The 21,696-nt window shown below is 36.4% G+C and overlaps 1 protein-coding gene across 4 annotated transcripts in view; it reads left to right on the forward strand.

The window, feature by feature from the left end:
- ADGRG6 (adhesion G protein-coupled receptor G6) overlaps positions 1–21,696 on the forward strand; it is a 141,364-nt gene that overhangs the window by 80,539 nt on the left and 39,129 nt on the right. For 3 of the 4 annotated variants that reach the window (XM_042939966.1, XM_042939969.1, XM_042939967.1), the window contains exons 6-14: positions 1,398–1,481; positions 7,091–7,176; positions 9,846–9,898; positions 10,866–10,928; positions 14,033–14,175; positions 17,702–17,813; positions 19,144–19,208; positions 19,655–19,865; positions 21,103–21,274. In XM_042939966.1, coding sequence (XP_042795900.1) covers positions 1,398–1,481; positions 7,091–7,176; positions 9,846–9,898; positions 10,866–10,928; positions 14,033–14,175; positions 17,702–17,813; positions 19,144–19,208; positions 19,655–19,865; positions 21,103–21,274 — 989 coding nt within the window. The remainder of the gene's footprint in view (positions 1–1,397; positions 1,482–7,090; positions 7,177–9,845; positions 9,899–10,865; positions 10,929–14,032; positions 14,176–17,701; positions 17,814–19,143; positions 19,209–19,654; positions 19,866–21,102; positions 21,275–21,696) is intronic. The other variant, XM_042939968.1, reaches the window with a different exon arrangement.

Genomic DNA, 21,696 nt, shown 5'->3' on the forward strand with positions numbered 1-21,696 from the left:
TTTTTTCTTTTAATCTGAGACGTCTATCGAACTGATTCCTGAGTCTCTGATGCTGGGCAGGAAAGCCCAGCATTTTCCCCCTCGTGTCCTGAGTGACCAAAAAGCATTTTCATGTTCATTGATGTATTTTGCACTACGATAAATATAGTTGATTGTCCATTATTTTAAAAAATAAATTCTTAAGCATTATTTATTATTTTGAAATGGAAAATCATTTTAGTTAAGGATGTATATTTTGAGTCAAAGAATTTAGCTTTCAGAAGGTAGTCATAATCACTTAAACGTTTTTAAATTTAGGTAACTGTAAATTGAGATATATAAGAAATGGCCATTGTACATACAAATGTACATCTAATACAAGCATACTTCTAAGATAAACTGATATTATTTTACTACATATATAACTCTTTGAGTCTCTTAGAAAGCTATTAAAGCACTACATAAAGGTTTAATCTTGGAAGTTTTAATAGTATAAAAAGCATAGCTATGACATAATTCCTTGAAAATGGCCTCCCTGTAAGGCTTGTCCTTATGAAATTCATTTTATCTGTCAATGTTTAGTAGAGTTACTGAGATCCGTAAATAGTTGATTCTATACATTTATATTCCATATAGTCTATACATTTCATTCTCTTTGTTTTGTTTACATTTATTTTCTCAAGGAGATATATATTTTCTTCTGAGACTTTAGTTCTCTAGCCTCAGCATATCAGGAAGACTAACTTAGTTTAGAAAGCTGACAGGTGAGGTGCAGACTGCCTTCTGCAACCTTTTTTTCTTTGTTTTTTTTGTTTGTTTTTTTTTTAATTTTTTTTTCAACGTTTTTTATTTATTTTTGGGACAGAGAGAGACAGAGCATGAACGGGGGAGGGGCAGAGAGAGAGGGAGACACAGAATCGGAAACAGGCTCCAGGCTCCAAGCCATCAGCCCAGAGCCTGACGCGGGGCTCGAACTCACGGACCGCGAGATCATGACCTGGCTGAAGTCGGACGCTTAACCGACTGCGCCACCCAGGCGCCCCTCTTTGTTTTTTTTTTAATACAAACTTAGGAAATCGAGTTCTAGAAAGACTGAATTAGTAAACCACTACGTGGTCATTAACCTGTTAATGGCAGACCTGGGTCTAGAACCTCGACGTTCTTTCTCCTGTTCCTTTGTGCCAACTCCAGACTCCTGTGCATTCTAATACCAAAGGCCATATGAAGTGATTCTTAATGTGCCATAGGAAGCATTGCTTCATTTTACGCATTATAACCCTAGAGTCTGTTGTAGTTAGTAGCAAGAAATGGTTCCTATTCCTCCTCTATATATTTTCAAGCATTAATTATAGATTGCTCATCCATATTAACTGTCATTGCTCCTTGCAAAATTACATCTCTCTCATCTTTATTACCAGCTACTGTAGACTCTCCTAGTACTACACCACCCACTGTCACCACTAACATGCCTGTTACTAATAGAATCGATAAACAAAGGAATGGTAAGAAATCATTACCTTTTATATTTGTAGTATGTCTGATGCGATAACAAATTGTATTCTAAGAGTGGGGATACCTAAGAGTCAAACAAAATTTCTGCTTGTGGAATAATTGGGAACATTTGTACGTTTGTAAGGTTAGTAAAATAAATCGATGTCCCTTGAATCCCTGGAGTTCCTTTTTCTAATGACCAGTGGAATGACCACATTTCCAGTACTACTCTCATGCACTTTTCGCTAACATTGCTTTCAAAGGAAGCTCTAAGAGAAAGGCACTTAATTAAAAGGAATTAATTTGCTTTATATGAAATATCTGAAAAAATATTCATGGTATTTTGTCAGACTATTCACGAAACCAGTGTTTTAAGGAACTTTATAATTTCAAAAAAACTAATGCTGGTGATGTAATTTCTCACTGAAATCAACTTTTATGTTTAAGCATTGGTGACATTTAGATCAATTTATATGGTAATACGTTGCTGTCTGTTTTTATTTGTTGAAGAATAATGGTTAGAATGTGATTGCGTATCAACTAAGTCCATTTTTGGCTGACAAAATTTCAGTTAAGTGCCAATACTTCTTGACTTTTTTTCCATATATACTTCACTATATATATTATTTGTAATTTGCAAATATGGCAGTTAATAGGATATAAGATACGAGCAGGGAAAATGCCAGGTAACTTGAATTATTATTTAGTCTGCTACCTATATGGACCACATAGCCTTTTGGTAATTCGGAGTAAATGATTTAAGTTTCTTCTAGAAAAGAGAAATTCCAATCAGGTGACCACAGCATTGCCTTGAATACAGTAATATTCTCAAATATGAGCTATTAGAAACAAAGGAATTTTCTCAACCCCAACCATTTCACTTGTGAGGCCAAAACATCTGCAGTATATCACCAAGGACAAAAACCCAGAGAAAAGAAACCACATAGTTCATTTTTTCTTTGGCTTCGGGGGTTATACCAACTTCCTCTGTAAGGACATTTAAATTGGAAGTATGGAATATTTTACATGAAACATAGATCTAAATTTCACTACAGTTATAAAGACATCGATTCAGGGAAGTGTTTATGGTTATTCTGGTAGTTACACCAAGGAGATTTATGATGGGGCAGACATTCCAGCAACCCCCAGGAAAAAGCAGCAACAGCTGAAGTTTCCAGTGCATATTTCACATGGACTCCAGCCAGTAGATGGGAATATTATAATTCTAACTAAGTATTTCGCTCTTTGTACGAACATACAAAGAGCCTCTGTGGCATTCTCCCTCCAGGACTGGCACGTCCTCTACTGCCCAAGAACGTTTATATGATGCTTCAGAGTCCTTGACTTGGTAGAGTGGAGCTGTATTCACTCAGTCATGTCATTTCTGACATTCTTGAAGAGAGCCTTGTTCAGCCGTCTCTCTCTGCGTCATAACCTTCAATGGGGTTTCAACAAAGCAAGCAAATGTTAGAATCAGTTAAAATGGTTTGACTTGACTACATTAGAGGGAAAAACCTAATTTAGATGATTCTTGATAAAAAATGCAGTCCTAGCATTTAAAAATATTCAAAAGTCATCATGTGGTAGAAGTATTCTCAAAATCACGTCCTCCAATCTGTGTACCATCTGAACAATTTTTACCATATATTTAGCCACCTATACTATTGATTTAATAGGTTTTGTTCCTAAATCGACTCACATTTTTACTTAAGCATTTGTGTTTATTTGGGAAGATTGATATTGCTGTTGTAAAACTGTTGTAAAATAGAAATGAAAAATGAAAATGAATATAATGAAAATATTATTAAATTCTCTCCATCTCCTATTGTTTTCTTGTATCTCTACACCTTCACTGCGCCTTCACTATCTTTTTAAAAAGGGAGAGTAACAAAGTGTTAGAGGCAGACTGTAATCTAATTAATATTTTTTCTTTGATGTAGTCAAGTTGGAAATAATTGGAAAGAGAATTACTTGTTCACCTTGTGAATAAATGGAACTTAAGGTCATGTCTAAATCATTCACATACTGTCAGCAACTCCAGATACACTTCTCTTATTCCTCGGGAAATGGATACAGTAAACATTCTCAGGCTTATCATGATCTGATATATTAGAGAATCCTATTTTGTTGACTGTAAGAAAGATAGGTACAGCTATCAAATTTGTCATCTATCTATCGTACCCAATCCTTTAAACTCCAGACTGTCGAAGAGTTTTGCTGAGCCTACCAATGATGATATGCTGGTGTAGGGGGTGGGCAGGGATCGAGATTGTTTGACAGACAGACTTCTTCGGTGTATCGATGAAATGCGTTTTCCTAGACTTTGTGAAATGTTCCTATGTAAAGTTCCTTTTGTTATTTTCAAAAGGACTTTTATCTGATACCTCAGATTGTATACTAGGAAAATCTTTAAGTTACTTTTCATAAACAGATATTTCAGTCTGTAACGGATAACCGAGGTATTCCCACAAATAATTTTTTTGTGCCTTTTACATTACATTCTTAAGGAAAGCTCTTGAGTCAGTTATTATTTGCATACCAAATCTTATTTTCTGTGCTTGAAGCATCACTCCAGTGCCCCTGGATATTAAATTTTGTGGGGTCAACACGAGTAACCCAAGCAAGGAACTAACTCTGTTAGTCCTTATTATTGTTCAAAAAAACCTAGCTTACAAGTATTCATTGTACCACTGCTCCTAGTTTCTTAACATAAATTTACTCTCTGGGTGTATGTATGGACCAGACAATCATTCTAGCTTTACATTCTTGTTATCTAAAGAAATCGTATGTATAGGATGAGCAGGACTCCAGTCTTCTTATAAATGCTACTTATGTGTTATAATTGCTTCATCACTGGTCCAAAGACGTCATTTTGACTCTAAAATAACATTTGGTTTATATTTTAACATCTGTCTTTTCAAATAAATATTTTAAAATCTGCCTTTCAAACCTATACTTCACACCCTTCAATATAGAATAAAGTAGTCTCGTTTCTATATCTTTTAAGAAACTCCGAAAAGAGTGTTAAGGACCAAAAAAATGATTAATTGGAGAAAGACCTATAGACAGCAATACCATTTTGATGCCATGCCTGTAATGATAAGCAATGATTTCTGCTTTGAAGTCCTGCATGGATGAAAGAGTTATCTAATTGGAAAATGGATATACTCTTAAATACTTTTTTTTCCCCCCAAGAAATGTCTATCATGAATTCTTCTGGCTTGGATGTCATTAGTAGGATAATACATACAGCTTTTGAAGTCTCTGGAATATATGAAAATTTGTAATAAGCTTTTCTAATGAGATACTGTGAGAGTTGTTACATCTATAGAGGACCACTTGACCTCTAGAATGACATGGGAAAGCCTGCCTTAGTGTGTCTTAATTGTGTATTTTCTGCAATGGCAATGCTGAAGCCAATTATTTTGCTGCAAACCAAAACTCTTCTTACCAGTTCTTTGGTGGACATTTTATCTAGTGTTGACAGTCCACTCCTGGACATTTCTCATGTTTAGTTGTTGACTGTGTTATTCAGAAATTTTAAGTAAGTTTAACAAGTAGACTCCCTTGAGTATATGGATACTTCATTCCAAGGCTTCTGAAAAGAAATGACTTTGAAAGTGATCTATAACACAGGAGAATCTGTAACACAAGATTTTAGGTTGTTTTCTGTGTTCACATATTTTATTTGCTGTAAACAATATAACTCTAGGGAAAGTACTATATTTATAAATTCATTTAGATTATCTCTGATATTGGAGGTCTTTCTCCTTTATAAATAACAGCAAATTGAAAAATGAGGCAGCAGATATCTAAAATTTAAATAAAAACATCCTAAATGTTTCCAAAACATTTCAGAAATCTCAGTGATTAAAAATAATGATTTTTAGTATTTTGCAATATTTTCCTGAGAGGGAAAGAATAACTGGTCTTAAACACATGCTTTACGTCTCCATCTAGTGGTGGCTTTTCAGCTACTCTGCTGGCACAAGTGAACATTCCCAGAATTGTCCTTAGGATCCTGGAATAACTCTGGGACCTCTGCAATTTGAATTTCTTCTTTCAGAATATCCATAATTTTATATGATGAGATATACAGTCTGAATGGGCTTTGTTAATCTGAATTATTATCATTGTTTTGAATATATTCCTCTATTTTAAATTCAGAATATTTTTAGAGGAACATAAAATCAACTTCATTAAAATACCTGAAGAGTTTTAGAAGCTGAAATAACCTAGTCTGCATAAGTTAAACCCACTTGTCCTTGGACTTGTACCAATTTCATGTATTTAGACTATTACCTCTGGGAGCGGTAAAAGTTTTAGTATGAGATTCTGACCCCATACTGGAAAAACATTCCTTTGGTAGTGGGACTGGAATTTGCATTTTGGTAGATATGGGGATTTCCAGAGGCAGAGTTTTATGTATTTTCTACTGACTTTCCAAATTTTTCATTAAATCTATTCCCCAACAGTATTTAAATTATATACTTTCTACATTTTCTATGCATACTTTGCTGAAGACTTACCAAAATATAAGCATGAAGAAAGATGATTGACAAAGTAATGGAGAATCAATTTGTTTCTATATATAACCTAACATATTTTAAAATGATATTTTTCTCATTAGCTATTTATAGTAAGGTATCCTATAACACACATCTAGAGAGATTCAGCAAACCTTGGGTGGTGACTTTGATTTGCATTTACAAAAAAAAATACATCAGACTACTTTAAAGATCCCCAAAAGAAAAAAGCAGAACCTTCTTCTCACATAAAGTTTTCTTTTTAAAGCAACTTAGTCCAGTTAAAATTCTATCTGCAAATATTCTTTCTTCCCTCCCCCCTTTATTTTGATACAAGCGACTATATTTATGGAATTTTGATGAAAAATCTGGTGAATGACTTAGAAGTAAATGCTGTGGGGGGGGTGGAGAATAAGGAGCAGAGGGCAACAAATATGTGTGTATCTGTTCTTTTTCAAGCTAACTTCTGCCCATCATCCCACTTAAGTTTTCACCCCCCAAACCCTGTCATTCTTTATAAGGTACCAAAAAAAATGATAATTTCTTATTACATGAGATCAAATTGTACATGAGAAAGTCATGAAAAAATTAGAGTAAATATCCAAAATCTATAGAATTAAAGAAACATATATAGGTGATAATGTAGGAGAAATGGGTTATTTCTCAGAATAAACTAATTGGTAACTCTTGCTAAGCAGTTGCAAAGGTCAATGAGCATTAAGTCAAAATATCTCAATTTTCTGTACCTGTGTAGAAAGTGTTTTTTTTTTTTATTTTTTAGTTTTTTCTTAATCGAAGTGTAGTTGACACACAATGTTAGTTAGTTTCAGGTATTCCACAAGTCTGTGTGTGATGCTGTGCTCACTGAAAGTGTAGCTACCATCTATCAACACACAACACTATTACAATACTATTGATGGTATTTTCTATACTGTACCTTTTATTACTGTGACTTATTCCGTAACTAGAAGCCTGTTTCTCCAACAGAAGTCATTTCTTTTACATTGTGTGAAATTGTGTGATTGTATATTTAAATTGATAATTGTAGGACTATAAAAGGTAATTAACGGCTAAATCCTATTTCCAATGGACAGATGGAATTATCTTTAGAATTTCCATAGTGATTCAAAACATCCTTCATCACCCTGAGGTTAAAGTACAGAACAAGGTGGCAGAATGGGTAAGTGAACTTATATAATTTCTTTTGTGATTTGAAACCTTTAACCTCTGGAAACCTGCAAAGGAATCTACTGTCTGGGTTATTGAGTCCATAGATCATACTGAAACGCAGACACTCTTCCTTATACTTACTATGAATAGACATAGAAGTAAGGTGTATGCTCATGCATAGTGAGGGAGTGACATTTGAATCAAGGACAAGCCTCATAGATGATTAATGTCTAAATAAGGAAAGTACCACACAAATAGAAATATATTTTGATAGTTATCTTTATTTACTATTATATCCCTACATTTTCAGCATAGCTGTAAAAAGTAGATTCTGTATTTTTTATTTAATTGTTTGAATGTTTGATTCATAAACCAAAAAGTATAACAAAATATATCGTGAAAGTATTCTGACCATCTTTGTAGCTCATCTCCCTGGAGACCAACCCATCTGCTTAGAAGTCATTGTTAGTTTTTCTTGTTTGTTCCCCCGCCCTGAATTTCTTTGTGCATATAAAAGAAAACAAGGCTATATATTCTTGGAGTATCTGGGTGGCTCAGTTGGTTAAGTGTCCGACTTTGGCTCAGGTCATGATCTCATAGTTCATGAATTCGAGCCCTGTATCAGTCTCTGTGCTGATAGCACAGCAGAGCCTGCTTTGGATCCTCTGTTTCCCCTCTCTCTCTCTGCCCCTCCCCCCCTTTCTTAAAAATAAATAAACATTTTTTAAAAGGACTATAGATTTGTATTTTTCCTCCTGTTTTTCACTAAGAGCATATCTTACATATCATTGTACTTATTTTTGTAATTGCCAGGTTTCCATCAAAGTACACAGAGACCTTCCTTATCTAAGTTTTCTTTTTATTCTTTTTTAAAGGTGCATAGTATTCCATTATGTGACTGTCTGGTCATTTAAGTCTTCTGTTTTTGTTTTGTTTTTGTTTTTTTTTAATCTATCTTTATTTTTGAGAGAGAGACAGAGTGTGAGCAGGGGAGGAGCAGAGAGAGAGGGAGACACAAAATCCGAAGCAAGCTCCAGGCCCTGAGCTGTCAGCACAGAGCCCCATGCAGGGCGCGAACTCACAAACCGTGAGATCATGACCTGAGCTGAAGTCAGAGGCTCAACCGACTGAGCCACCCAGGCACCCCTTAAGTCTTCTGTTGAGGGAAATTTAGGTTATGCTAATTTATTTAATCAGTATTCTATTAATGAAAATTTTGGTAATTTCCAATTTAAAAAATCAGCATTTTATTTCATTTTCCTTATAGATACCACCTATCGTTTTTTAATTTTCATCTCCAAAACAAAAATTTTGTTTTCCATAGGCTTGTATTTTTTCTATTTTATTTTCTATCTATAGTATACAGTGGGACTTTGTACTGCTTTTTATATACAGCACTACTACAGTTCACACAGTTTTTGTGATTGAAGTCACTCGAGTATACATTTTGAAGAAAAATGGGTTTTCTTATGCTGAAGCCTGGCAAATATGCTGTTCGTAGCAAAACAAGGCTAAATACGTTGAGAGGTAGTGGTGACTGTCTAATCTATCTGTCTATCTGTCAATCATCTATCTATCATCTATCTATCATCTGTCTATCTATCTAAAGAATAACTGATATGACAAAACGGTCTTATTTTGAAGAGTCCATCATAAGAAAAGTCTTATTTTGAATATGCTTTAAAACAAGTTGACCACAGGAAACAATAGTATGTAATTAAAAATTCTGTTACAAACTTGAGGGGAGGAGTGAAATTATCTAATAATGACAAATGCTGCTGTTGACTTTTTGGACTGGCATATTAAAGCCAGTAACGAATTCAAACACTAGGATATATGTATCATTTCTAAATGGAGAGCGGCTTTCCTAAAAATCCCTCTGGAGGTGATACACAAATAGGAAGATCTCATATCAGTAAAGAAATCCCATTTGTGATTGTATTGGACAATGTAATTGTTACTTATACTGAGAAGAATCTGTTCCTTCTTTAAAAAGTCCGATGCTCAGACCCATGAGGCTGTTAAATAGCCACACAATAATAAACATAGTTCCCAATAATATTGAACTCATTTTGTTTTTTTAAAAGGTTTGTATTGTTAATTTGTAATTATTCTTACTAATATCCTTATGAGATGATAGTTACTAGAAAAAGATGTGTTATTGCTACAGTGTTTGTTGAATGAGGAATACGAAGGTGTTTATTGTGCTAATCCTCCTATGTACCCTCTTACAACTGTGTAGCGTTCAGTCTGTGGGCTAATTTGAAGAACCATTATAGTGGAGCCCATTATAATAAAGGCTAGAGAGGAAAGTATACTGTTTCCAGACAGACTTGGGTTTCAGTCTGGGATCTGCTACCTCTTAGTTGAGGACATTGGGCAAGCTATTTCTCTCCATGAAGCTCAGTTTCTTCATAAATAAGGGTGAAGGAGTAGATAATACCTATCTCATTAGTTGTTGTGAGATCGAAGAAATAACCTTTGCAAAGTTCTTGGCATATAATGATCCAGTAACTGTTATCTTCACCTTTCTTTCACTCTGGCTCTCTGGGATTTTCCCAGGGCCTTATTCCAATAACAGCTTATCTTTTGGGAGGGAAGAAACTCGATTCAGATTTTTTTTTTTTTTTTTTTTAGAAAGTATTATCAAAGCTCACTCTTTCCCATTGTATTTTTCAGCTCAATTTAACCTTCCAAAATTGGAACTACACTGTTTATGTGGTCAATATCAGGTAATGACAGGATTAATTATTTAAGAAATAAAAAGTAATTTATTTACTTATTTATTTAAGTGAATAAAAAGTCTCATTTAACGCTATGCTCTCTCTCTCTGGTTATACCCCACATACACAGCACAAGTACACACATACACACATGCACCATATTTATAATCTTTCTAAAACAACTCTATATTTTGTGATTTCTGTGCACAAAAATCTTTAGGGCTGTAGCAATTGGTTTTAATTTTTTGATCATGGATCCCAACCTTTAAAAAAAATTTGTATGTATTCCCAAAATATGTTTGCGATTTCAAATAAATTTGTGTGTGTGCATTACTTAGCCAGTATATGTTATAATATACCATAAATTAAAAGAAGATAATCACATATACATAGAAGTCCTGTTAGTTTCATCTCACACCCCAGTGGACCATCTGTAGCACCCCAATTTGGAGACTGTTTTTCTGTTAGATGAGATATCTATAGTCTGCACCTAGCTTTTCAAAAATATCTTTTACTATTATATTTAAATACTTTACCTAGGAAATAGTATAATCCACATATCCTCCTCTGCACCTTGTTTCCATAGTTTTATTCTTAGTTTTCAAAAGTATGTTTCATGAAACCTAGATGTGTATTCTGTGAACCTGACAAATGTCGTTAACACAGAAGAAGGATCACGTTGAATTAGCCCGGAAGTACATTCTTAAGCTGAGCGCATCTCTAGATATCTGAACATCTCATATTCTTTAGTATACCAACATGTGTTGTGAATCTTAAAATCTTGGCACACGGCTGCCAAACTTACTTGACCATGGAGCCATTTGTTCTCAGACATGTGAAAGAACTATACTTTCAGGACACATATTTGGAAATAGTGGCCTAGAATGTTCATTTTGCTTCTTTCACCTCCTCAAATTTTGTTGTTGATGATGTGGCAGATGAGGTTGATAATGAATGTACATATTTGTATTTATAGTTTTCACCTGAGCACTGGAGAGGACAAGATTAAAGTCAAGAGAAGCATTGGAAATGATCCAAGGTAACACTGACAAATTCTTAACAGAAAGTGTAACATCCTTACTCTCACCTGTTTTGACTGTCTGGTAGAGAAATGAGAATAATGAAATAGGAGAGAAACATTTTAATCAAGTAGCACTTTTATTTCTTTAGCACTAATACACACTGTTTTTTTTTTTTTCTTGTAGTCAAAACCATCGAATAATAGAGTGGATAGAAGTGTACATCTGATAAAAAATAATTCAGAAGTAGAACACTTAAAATGTCTGAGTTTTTATATTTAGTTTTTCTAGCTAGTTTATGATAACCCATTACATCTTATTTGAAATTTCAAAAAGACCATCAAAGAAAAAAAGATAGTTAAAGCTTATGTATGGTAGCATCTAATAATATGGGTAATAGCTACTTTTCAGAAGTTTTCATTTTAAAATGCGTATCAAGACCATGACTTCAGCAGGCAGGTAATTTAACAGATCTGTCCACCTTGCAGAATCCATTGGCATACACAGGCCAGCTTCAGAGGGTGGTATAATTAAAAACAACTTTAACTCCTAAATGAAATAAATTTAGTTGTGGTCAGGTAGTCTATTACATCTCCAAAGAAGAAAAAAAAAAAGTAGTTGAAAAGGAAAAGTTCATGTAATTCTTACTCAGTTTCAATTGACTGAACTGATTTTATAGATTTACAACAGTAATGATGGAATATACTTCTTTTAAGGTGACGTATTCTTACTAGAAGAAGACAAAAATAGAATTTCATATGAAAGTTAACCAGAGAATTTCTTCTTACTTTTTTTTTGTTTTCTGTTTAATATTTAAAAAGCAAATGTTTTTTTTAATTATAGTTGAAACTTTTCATTTCTGTGTATCTTCAACAGATTGGCTTGAAACATCCGATTAGGGAAAGAAAGTTCCTTTTCCTTTATGATCTAAAGAACAGAAAAATTATGTTAATGCTATATTCTTGAATGGTGGCTGGACTTCTCTGTTTGGCCAAATAACTTTTTCTCCAACCTGTGCTGCTAGATCATATTGAGCTTGGAATAATGGATGCATGATACGGATCCCTTTGTTGGACACTTTGTCTAACAATCGGGGCAGCCAAAGTTGCGGGTGTCCTCAATGGTATATCCTCTGGAGGAAGTCAGCATTGCCCTTTTTAGTGTACCTTCTGTGATTTTTCTACTACCCAGCGATACTGAAGTCTGCCATCACTGGCATACGTCAGTACCTCGGAAACTCTTGCTTGAAAGACATTTACATTCATGGAATTTCAGTTGTCTGTCAAACCAATGGGTAGCTTCACAGAAAATTATATGGAGAGGGAACCAAGACCGTATATATGGGAAAGTCCACATGTGTAGTTTTTATTTGGTATGAATCTTTGTTTCACAATTTTTTGAAACTGTTTAAAAGCTTATTGTTTGAAAAAATTTTTAATCATTTTAAAGTTATTTACAATGTATTCTTACAGACATTCTCGCCTCTTTTTTCCTACTCTCTACTTCTCTTATGCTCATTGATAAATTTTTAGTCTCTCATAGTGTTTTCTCAAAACCACAATCTACTAGTTTTACACACACTTTTTTTCCCCAAAGTTTTCCTTTCAATTTGATTGTAACACTTAACACAGACCATAACCTCAGATAATACTATCATCCTCTATCGCCCAGACAGGAAACCAAAGCCGCAGAGACTGGTTTATTCAAATAAAGGGTGATTGATGGTAACAACTGATGGAACTTTGTGGAACCATGAAACAGTTTCAGTTTTCAGGAGGAGAGAGGAAAATACAGAGATAAGGCCTGTGAAAATGCATGGTCATTCTTGAATTGCTGAATTTGGGTATTCAGTATCATCCCAATACATTGTGTTCATTATGTTCTCAATATTCAACAGAAGTAAAAGGTCATGTTCCCAACTCTAAGCTGTCAGTAACTAGAGTGGCAAAGCTTATCTTCCAACAATAATTTAATCATAAGATACTTTTTTCATAGGCCATTTAAAAAATTATTAAGTGATGACAGTTCACCATTATATTTATATCTGTTTGTCTTGCTCATCCTGAAATATGACTTATATATGAACACTAAGCAGTACATCATTTTAGAGATAAATAGCTTTTCAGACTGAATTATGAGAACAGTTCAGCACTTTGCCCTTGAGATGAGCAGATATTTAGGGGGAAAAAATAGAACTCTTCTTTAATTTCACCTGAGCTTGAATAGCATAATTTCAAGGAATCTTTCTTTTTTTAGCACCACAAATATATCAGTACTCTATTTCATTTTTATTGATACCCACGTAATTTTATAACTTAGATATACCATGCCTCTCTCCTGGGAATACTTATTTCAAAAGCATTGCTACCACCTTGACTTCGGCATGTTTTGATTTCTGCTATTGACTATGGCTATGATTACAGTTGAACAGAAAATTACATTATTTTGAAATGTAGAACCAAAGGTTTTTATGGGGCTTTTAGGATGCATCTCTGCTTCTCTTAGAAATATTTTCTTTTTAAAGATGTTCAAGGTCAGACAGTCTGTAGACTTCTGCAGGATGCTGGCCAATCATCATGTATATTTTAAGTATTTATTTTATAACTTTTCACCATATAACATACTTGGCAAATGCTTCATCAAGATGGAAAATCATTATTACAGTTCAGGAGAAATTGGAACATATTTGTAAATGGTAATACCCTTAATAATCTTAAAGTCAAATGGTCATTTTAGTCATATTTGTTGGAATTTAATTTTTCTAAAAAGCTTTATTATTGGCTATAAAGAAACAATGTAGAATTAGTCATAAGTGTGGCCCTTTCTTGCATGTACACTATAAATATTACTTAAAACATTTCTCAAAAGAAATGAGGTTATATGATATGATATAATAGAATTATACATGCAATAATCAATATAATCTATTCATATGTAGATATTTTTAACATTCTAATTTATCCAGTAATAGGAGTTTTTGAGTGTCGTGGCCTGTTGAGTCTCCACACTCCATGGTCATCCCTCTTACTACTATATTCAAATATACTGTAATTCCACCACCCCCCGGCCCCCCCAAAAAAATCAACCAACAATTCCAACAATTACATCTGAAATGTTTTTCTAGGTTGGTGATTTGGGCCCTTCTAGTTTACAATGCTACCAACAATCCCAATTTAGAAGGAAAAGACATTCAACAGAAGCTCTTAAAAAATAATGAGTCCTTGGATGAGGGCTTGAGGCTATATGCAGTGAGTGTAAAACAACTGGGTAAGTTCCTTTAATTTTTTAATAAGTATTCTATATAACTATTCAGGTTTAACTGAAACAGCCACAGAAATATTCTTCCATTGTGCATCGTTTGCTTATTTAAAACTATTTTTTCTGATGATGAAATTCATCCTATTGGTGGCGTTGTAACAAATGGGTGACCTGGTTAACGTAAAAGAGAACAACTCAACAAGTATGAATCTAAGGGAATGAAAGGGGCAGAGGAGAGTTTATACTCTTGTGGGGGACATATTCTGGAAATGCTAAGAATATGAGCAAAGTGCCAGGATAGCCTTGACCAGAATTGGCTTCAGCAGCAGGAATAAAGAGTGTGTACATGTACATCTAATGAGGTAAATCTTGGAGAAGGCAATTCCATGTAAGAAAGCACCTTATGTTTTCTGTCTTCGTTAATGATATCACTGTCTCCACAGGGATAGGCCAGAAATCTGGGAGTCATCCAGGGTTTAGATTGAGTTCCCACCTAGACACGATTCACGTCCTGAGCTCCAGCCACACACGTGGGAACGCTTGCCCTTGCCCAGACATGCCATGCCCTTTTATGCCTTTCTAGGTCTGGCTCACACTGCTCTGCTCTGCTCCTACCACCCACCTGCTTCTCACACCATTGTTTTAAAGACAACCCAAAGTCATCTTTTCTGTGATGTGTTTTGTGACATCATCATGTGTAAATAGGGGTCATTTGAGCCTCTACTTCATGCTGTCCAGATACCTCGAGCACTGTACAAATCAGAAGGTCATAGTGTTTGACTGGACTTGCTGGCATTCTTACGGATGCTTTCCTTAAACAGGAATCTCTTCTCACTTGAGCACACATGTTAGTTTTTTTCACACCCTCACTCCCCACCTCCCCTGGAACCTAGCACATTCCCAGCACTTAAATACTTGAATGAATAAATGAATGAACTTTGATGGAACTATTTTAGAAAAATCAGTGATCACAAATATGGACAATGAAAAGTAAAGTTATTACTCTGTTGCTATGTGATTATAACTATATTACGATTAAGTGTATTCATAGAGAGAAAAGGAAACTTTGACACTTTTCCTTAGACACGTGCAGGAGGCTGAAGCGAGGGCCGTGGGCAGCCCTCAGTCTCAAAGAAGCTGATGTAACTGAGGCCACAATCCCGGGGTGATAAAGAAGCAGACAATCTCTGTTTCTGTGAGGAGCTACCCATATGTAATGTGTCAACATACACAGTTACAGAGAACTCAAAGAGGGCGGAATGCAAACCGTCCGTGTTGTCACCACAAATAGTTTCTTCTCCCCCTCCTCCTCCCCCTCCTCCTCCTCCTCCTCCTCCTCCTCCTCCTCCTCCTCCTCCTTCTTCTTCTTCTTCTTTTTAAGTTTATTTATTCTGAGAGAGGGAGAGAACACAAGTGGGGAGGGGCAGCAAGACGCGGGGAGAGAGAGGATTCCAAGCACTGTCAGCACGGAGCCTGATGCAAGGTTCAGACGCGTGAGACCATGACCTGAGTGAGCCAAAACCGAGAGTCAGACGCTTACCCAGACTGAGCCACCAGGCGCCGCAGCATGGACAGTTCCTGAGCCTCTGTGGGAGAGTGCTTGCTTGTTCACAGATGGGCCACCCTTTCACACATGAGTCTCCACGAGGAAGGAACGTGAGGAATAGTAGCTTCCATATGACCAGGAAGCCGTGTGAGTGTCAGCTGGCCTCGTCTTTGTTCTAGAAAGCTGAGGAAACCCGGAAAACTGTCCGCATCCCTAGATGTGTAATTTCTACTGCTTACTTTAAGTTCTGCCCTTTACTGTTTTTCTGCCCAGTGGGCCTATGAGGAAAAGTTTGTACCAATTGAAAAAAATAAAGGTCAAAACCCTGGCAATTTGAAGCCTTAGAATGTAGGTGGGAGAGTTCTTTGAACGTTCAGTTGGTGACTGTAACACCAGTTCCCAACAGTCCGTCTGGTATAACTTGCTGTTTTTCAGTTCTGAAATAACAAGATTTTGTTGATCTATTGCTCTTATTCTGGTGTTTTAAAAATGGTAAAGTCTGAATCATTTATGTCATGACACTTGCCCAGAGAGTTTTCAAACAACAGGTGGGGTGATTTGAGGGTGAGGGCATGTGTGAGAGACATGTGGTGCTGGTTCACAGCTCTCTTTTTACTATCCTCTCAGCAAACTTCCAGACAGAAGATGCTTTCCGAACAGCTGGAGATTTTTCCATAAAATATGCGAGCAACTCAATGACTACAGTATTTCATAGCCTTTTCCCTTTGGAAAAATATCATATTACATTTTGAATTTTTCAGGATCTTCATTGTATGTAGGGTTTACTATTTTTTTTTACTATTTTATTATTATTATTTTTTTTACCATCGATTCATTTTTGAGAGACAGAGCATGAGTGGGGAAGGGGCAGAGAGAGGGAGACACAGAATCCAAAGCAGGTTCCAGGCTCTGAGCTGTCAGCATAGAGCCCGACATGGGGCTCGAACTCACAAACTGTGAGATCATGATCTGAGCAGAAGTCAGACTCTCAACCAACTGAGCCACCCAGGTGCCCCTAAATGTTTATTGATTTATTAAAAAAAAAATAATGTTTATTTATTTTTGAGAGAGAGACAGAGCATGAGTGGGAAAGGGGCAGAGAGAGAAGGAGACACAGAATCTGAAGCAGGCTCCAGGCTTAAGCTGTCAGCACAGAGCCTGACGCTGGGCTCATACTCATAGCCCTGAGATCATAACCTGAGCCAAAGTCGGATGCTTAACCGACTGAGCCACCCAGGCGCCCCTATTTTTTAACTTGAGAGAGAGCGTGCGAGTGAGCAAGTGGGGGAGAGGGGCAGAGGGAGAGAGAGACAGAATCCCAGGTAGACTCCCTGCTCAGCACAGAGCCCGATGTGGGACTCGATCCTGGGACTATGAGATCATGACCTGAGTCAAAATCAAGAGTTGGACGCTCAACTGATGGAGCCACACAGGTGCCCTTCTGGTGTTAATTTTTTTTTTTTTCAACGTTTTTTATTTATTTTTGGGACAGAGAGAGACAGAGCATGAACGGGGGAGGGTCAGAGAGAGAGGGAGACACAGAATCGGAAACAGGCTCCAGGCTCCGAGCCATCAGCCCAGAGCCTGACGCGGGGCTCGAACTCACGGACCGCGAGATCGTGACCTGGCTGAAGTCGGACGCTTAACCGACTGCGCCACCCAGGCGCCCCTGGTGTTAATTTTTTGAATAAACCTTTATTTTACTAATTTTATCTGCTAATAATTTACATTAGAATAATGCTGTATGTTTCATGATTCTACTCCCATACAGGTGTGACTTTGATTTGGATAATTTTTGTGTCTGAAATGTGCTAAGTGTTTCTTTTTCCTAATTTCTAAATTTTTGCAAATTCTGAACATAAAAGCTAGTATTTCAGTATTATGTGAAACAAATACCTAATTCCCAATGTCGTCGTTTTGCTCTCATCTTGCACCTCTAACTTCAAAGAATAGATTAACCTTTCTGTGTTGGTTGTTATTTTCACATAGGTTTATGTTATGCCGATGAGGATCCCAAAGGCTATCAATGGCCACTCATCCCACCGTCTGTATACAACTTCCCTTGTCCAGGGAAGCAAGGCTTTTATGCTTCAAGGACATGGTAATGCTTTTATTGAATCGTGCCAGGAAAGCTCCACATTATCCACCTCCACATTTGTGCTGTGCCGTTGTTCCCATGTGTCATATATTGATAGGAAAGGGCAGCAAAGTCTGTGAATACCTAAATCATTCACTTCAAGGAGGGCAAAGATGATATTACCAAAAAAAGCTTTTTACTCTAAGCAACAGGCTGATTCAGGCTTTTCCAAAGAAAGATGGGGAGATCTGGAAACCAGAGTGTGTCTGTAGAGCAAAGCACCTTGTATAGGGATGAATAAAGCGCCTGCTCACAGCTTTGGAACATGTAGCTGAAATTCCAAGACTTTAAAAAAAATTTTTTTTTTAATGTTTACGTATGTATGTATTTTTTTTTGAGAGAGAGAGAGACAGAGTGCGAGTGGGGGAACGGGCAAAAAGAGAGGGAAACACAGACTCTGAAGCAGGCTCCAGGCCCTGAACTGTTAGCACAGAACCCAACGCAGGGCTTAAACCCATGAACTGTGAGATCATGACCTGAGCCAAAGTCAGACGCTTAACCCACTGCGCCACCCACTGAAATTCTAAGACTTTTAAACAATTTGGAGGGGGAAGGAGGCAGAAAAAGAGGGAAATAAAGTCAGAATGCAGGTGAGGGCAGGCTGCTAATGGAGACTGTCAGGGTGTAGATTTTCCCTAAGTGTTTAATAGAAACCCCAGAGACGGGTCAATGGCAGGGGATTCAGTGAAGAGCAAGTTGGACCCAGTTCTTCATGCTCTACCTCACCCCCCAGCGAAGAATTTTCTCGCAGGGGTGGAGGGGTTCAGAAATGGAAAGTGCCCAGACCTTGCACCTTCTGTCGTGTTTGGTACATGCTAGGGAGGAAAGAAGGGTCTTCAGAGAGTCACTGACCCTAGTTTGAAACAAAGCTGTACCTCTTCTTGGCTGTGAGACTGGAATATTCTTTGGTTTCTCTAAGTCTTTTTCCTCACCTATAAAGTATGGATTATAATGTGCTATACAGAGTTATGGGTAATCAATCAGATTTTATCTGAAAAGTTCTCAAAGAGGTATCTGACCTGTGTTACCAAATATGCTTTTAACCTCAGTAACCTGATATATTCTAGCTTAGGATGCCGGCTATTGCTAGGATTTTGTTTCTAGGATGCATGGCTTCTGGTTTTTTTCTAGTAAGAATTCTTAGTAGGACTTTTATTTCAATATATTGCAGTTTTATTTTCAAATGAAATTTACCTAGCTATCAAGGCAGATTTAAAAACTTATTATTAACTAATTTTGTCAGTTATAATGTCATTGATGCCAAATAGTTGAACGATCTTGTTTTGTTCCATAGTTACCGTGACCTTGCCAACACATCTTTAGCCTACTGGGGGCCTCCTGACATCTCTAATTGTTCAAGTAAGTGAGCAATTTTTCTTCAGTTCTTAAAGGCAAAATGAAATGACTTCATCCTCTTTATCCTCTTCCGACATATTTTTCTGCTTTGTCATAGCCATTGTGATTAAAAGCTAAGCAAATGATTGTTTCACTTAAGGTAGAAAATTCTGTTTTTTCCTGATTCTAACTTTCTGTTCTGTTTATTCTATCAGAGATTGAAAATAATAAGACAGTTTTAGAGAAGACATAAAATATAAACTGATATTTGTGTCAGTGTCTTATAGTTGTGTATTATTTTTAAACAGTAGGTATATACTTATTTTTTGTGATTCTGGGGACATTTCTCTTAGAACTGTATATGAAAATAGGTTCCTCCAAAGTTGAGACTATGAAGTGAAATATCATAATAGGTTTTGGATTCCTGAAATATTCAAAACTCTGTGTGTTGTTTTTCTGCCTTTTTTTAGGGGAAGCAAATGAAGTAGCCAACCAGATTTTAAATTTAACTGGTGATGGGCAGACCCTAAGCTCAGCCAATATTACCAGCATTGTAGAGCAGGTCAAAAGGATTGTGAATAAAGAAGAAAACATTGATATAATGCTTGGTTCAACTTTAATGAATATATTTTCTAATATCTTAACCAGTCCAGACAGTGACTTGCTTGAGTCTTCTTCTGAGTAAGTGTTCTTTGATTCTTTTGGAGAGTAAAATGTATTGGATATATGTTATATAATTTCTCACTTATCTGAATGCTTGGTACCCACCTTTCATAATTCATTTATTTTTTAAGTTTATTTGCTTTTGAGAGAGAAAACACATGTGCACGTGAGTTGCCGGAGGGGCAGAGAGAGAGGGAGGGAGAATCCCAAGCAGGCTCTGTGCTGATAGCATGGAGCCCAACATGGGGCTCGAACCCACGGACCCATGAGATCATAGCCTGAGCTGAAATCAAGAGTTGGGTGCTTAGTTGACTGAGCCACCTAGATGCCCCTCAGCTTTCATAATTTAAATGTCCATAAGACCCATTTATATTTCTCAAGATAATTCACAAAGTGAACTTCAAAGTTCTCTATTTTCTTTTTTGAGAAATATAATCTACAAAATGATTAGGATTGTCCATCTGCCAAGATATATAAATAGCTACAGGAAGACATAATCAATATTTCATTTTTCATCTGAAAGAATGTTTACTGGAATTAATTCACAAGATAAGCTATTATATATATTAGCTGATGTCACTTTGCAAAGGAGACACTTAGTGAACAGTCCACTCACATCTATTTGGCACAACTTGGTGACTGTCAGTTCTGTCCTACAGATTGTGACACAGAAATGCTGTAGCTGTGTGATCGTTGTACTTTGGGAATGAAAATGCCAAGGGCAGGGTGATCTGTACCTGTTTTTACACAACTAGTTTTCATCCATTTATTTCATTTAATGTGTTAATATTTCTTCTGTTTCCTTCCTTTCAAACAAATTTCTTCAATGAAAATTTTATGTTTTTACAACGTACTTTCGAACTTACCTTATCTATGTAAAGATAGCAAACATTTTTTTATAGTGTCTTAGAGTTTAAGAAATGCCTTCACACATTATTTTCTTTGATTCTCACTCAGTTATAAAGTAGAAAACATATTTTTATACGAGAAAAAAAGCCTAAGAGTCGAAAAACAGTATCTTTTTAGGATGATTTAATTGTTGGTATTTCTTAAAGCATAATATTTCTCCTGAGGATGCATTCATCACTATGATTCTGTGTTTTAACTGATGTTATTATGATTTGGGATGTCAGTATTCATGTTAGGATCAGAAAATTTAAAGACAATTTTATTTAGTTTCTATTTTGTCCTACAAGTCACATGTGTACAAGTTTGTAAAACATGTTACTTAAGAGTGGTGTTGTCATTTCCTTAGAGCTTTAAAAACAATCGATGAATTGGCCTTCAAGATAGACCTAAATAGCACATCACGTGTGAATATTACAACTCGGAATTTGGCGCTTGGAGTATCGTCCCTGTCCCCAGGGACAAATGAAATTTCAAATTTTAGCATCGGTCTACCAAGCAATAATGAATCCTATTTCCAGGTAATGAGCCAGTGGTTTCTTTAATTCTAACTAATTAGGCAAACAAAGACTGATCTGATCACTTGCCAGTTTCTACTTCAAGATCTTGGGTGGTGGGGTGGCAGGCAGGTAGGTCAGAATGTTTGCTAAGGTTGTCGGTAGCAGTAGCCGCAGTTTTTTGGACACCGAGATGTCCTTTCAGAACCTGGGTGACAGGGTGGTCAGCTTATGTTCTACCAGAGGTGATAATAGAAGGAAGAGTTAAACCACGACTGGGAACTGCCCTATTGAGAGTGAGGGGAGGGCATCAGTTCAATCAGAAGAAAGGGCTGTATTAAGGCCCCAGGTGGGAAGAAGCTTCATGTATTCTCTTTGCCGGTGGTTGTCCAGCTGCATTGTATCTCCTGGAGGACTTGTCAAAACAGATTGCAGGGTCCCATCCC

The sequence above is a fragment of the Panthera leo genome, chromosome B2, assembly GCF_018350215.1.
Source record: "Panthera leo isolate Ple1 chromosome B2, P.leo_Ple1_pat1.1, whole genome shotgun sequence".
Taxonomy (NCBI): domain Eukaryota; kingdom Metazoa; phylum Chordata; class Mammalia; order Carnivora; family Felidae; genus Panthera; species Panthera leo.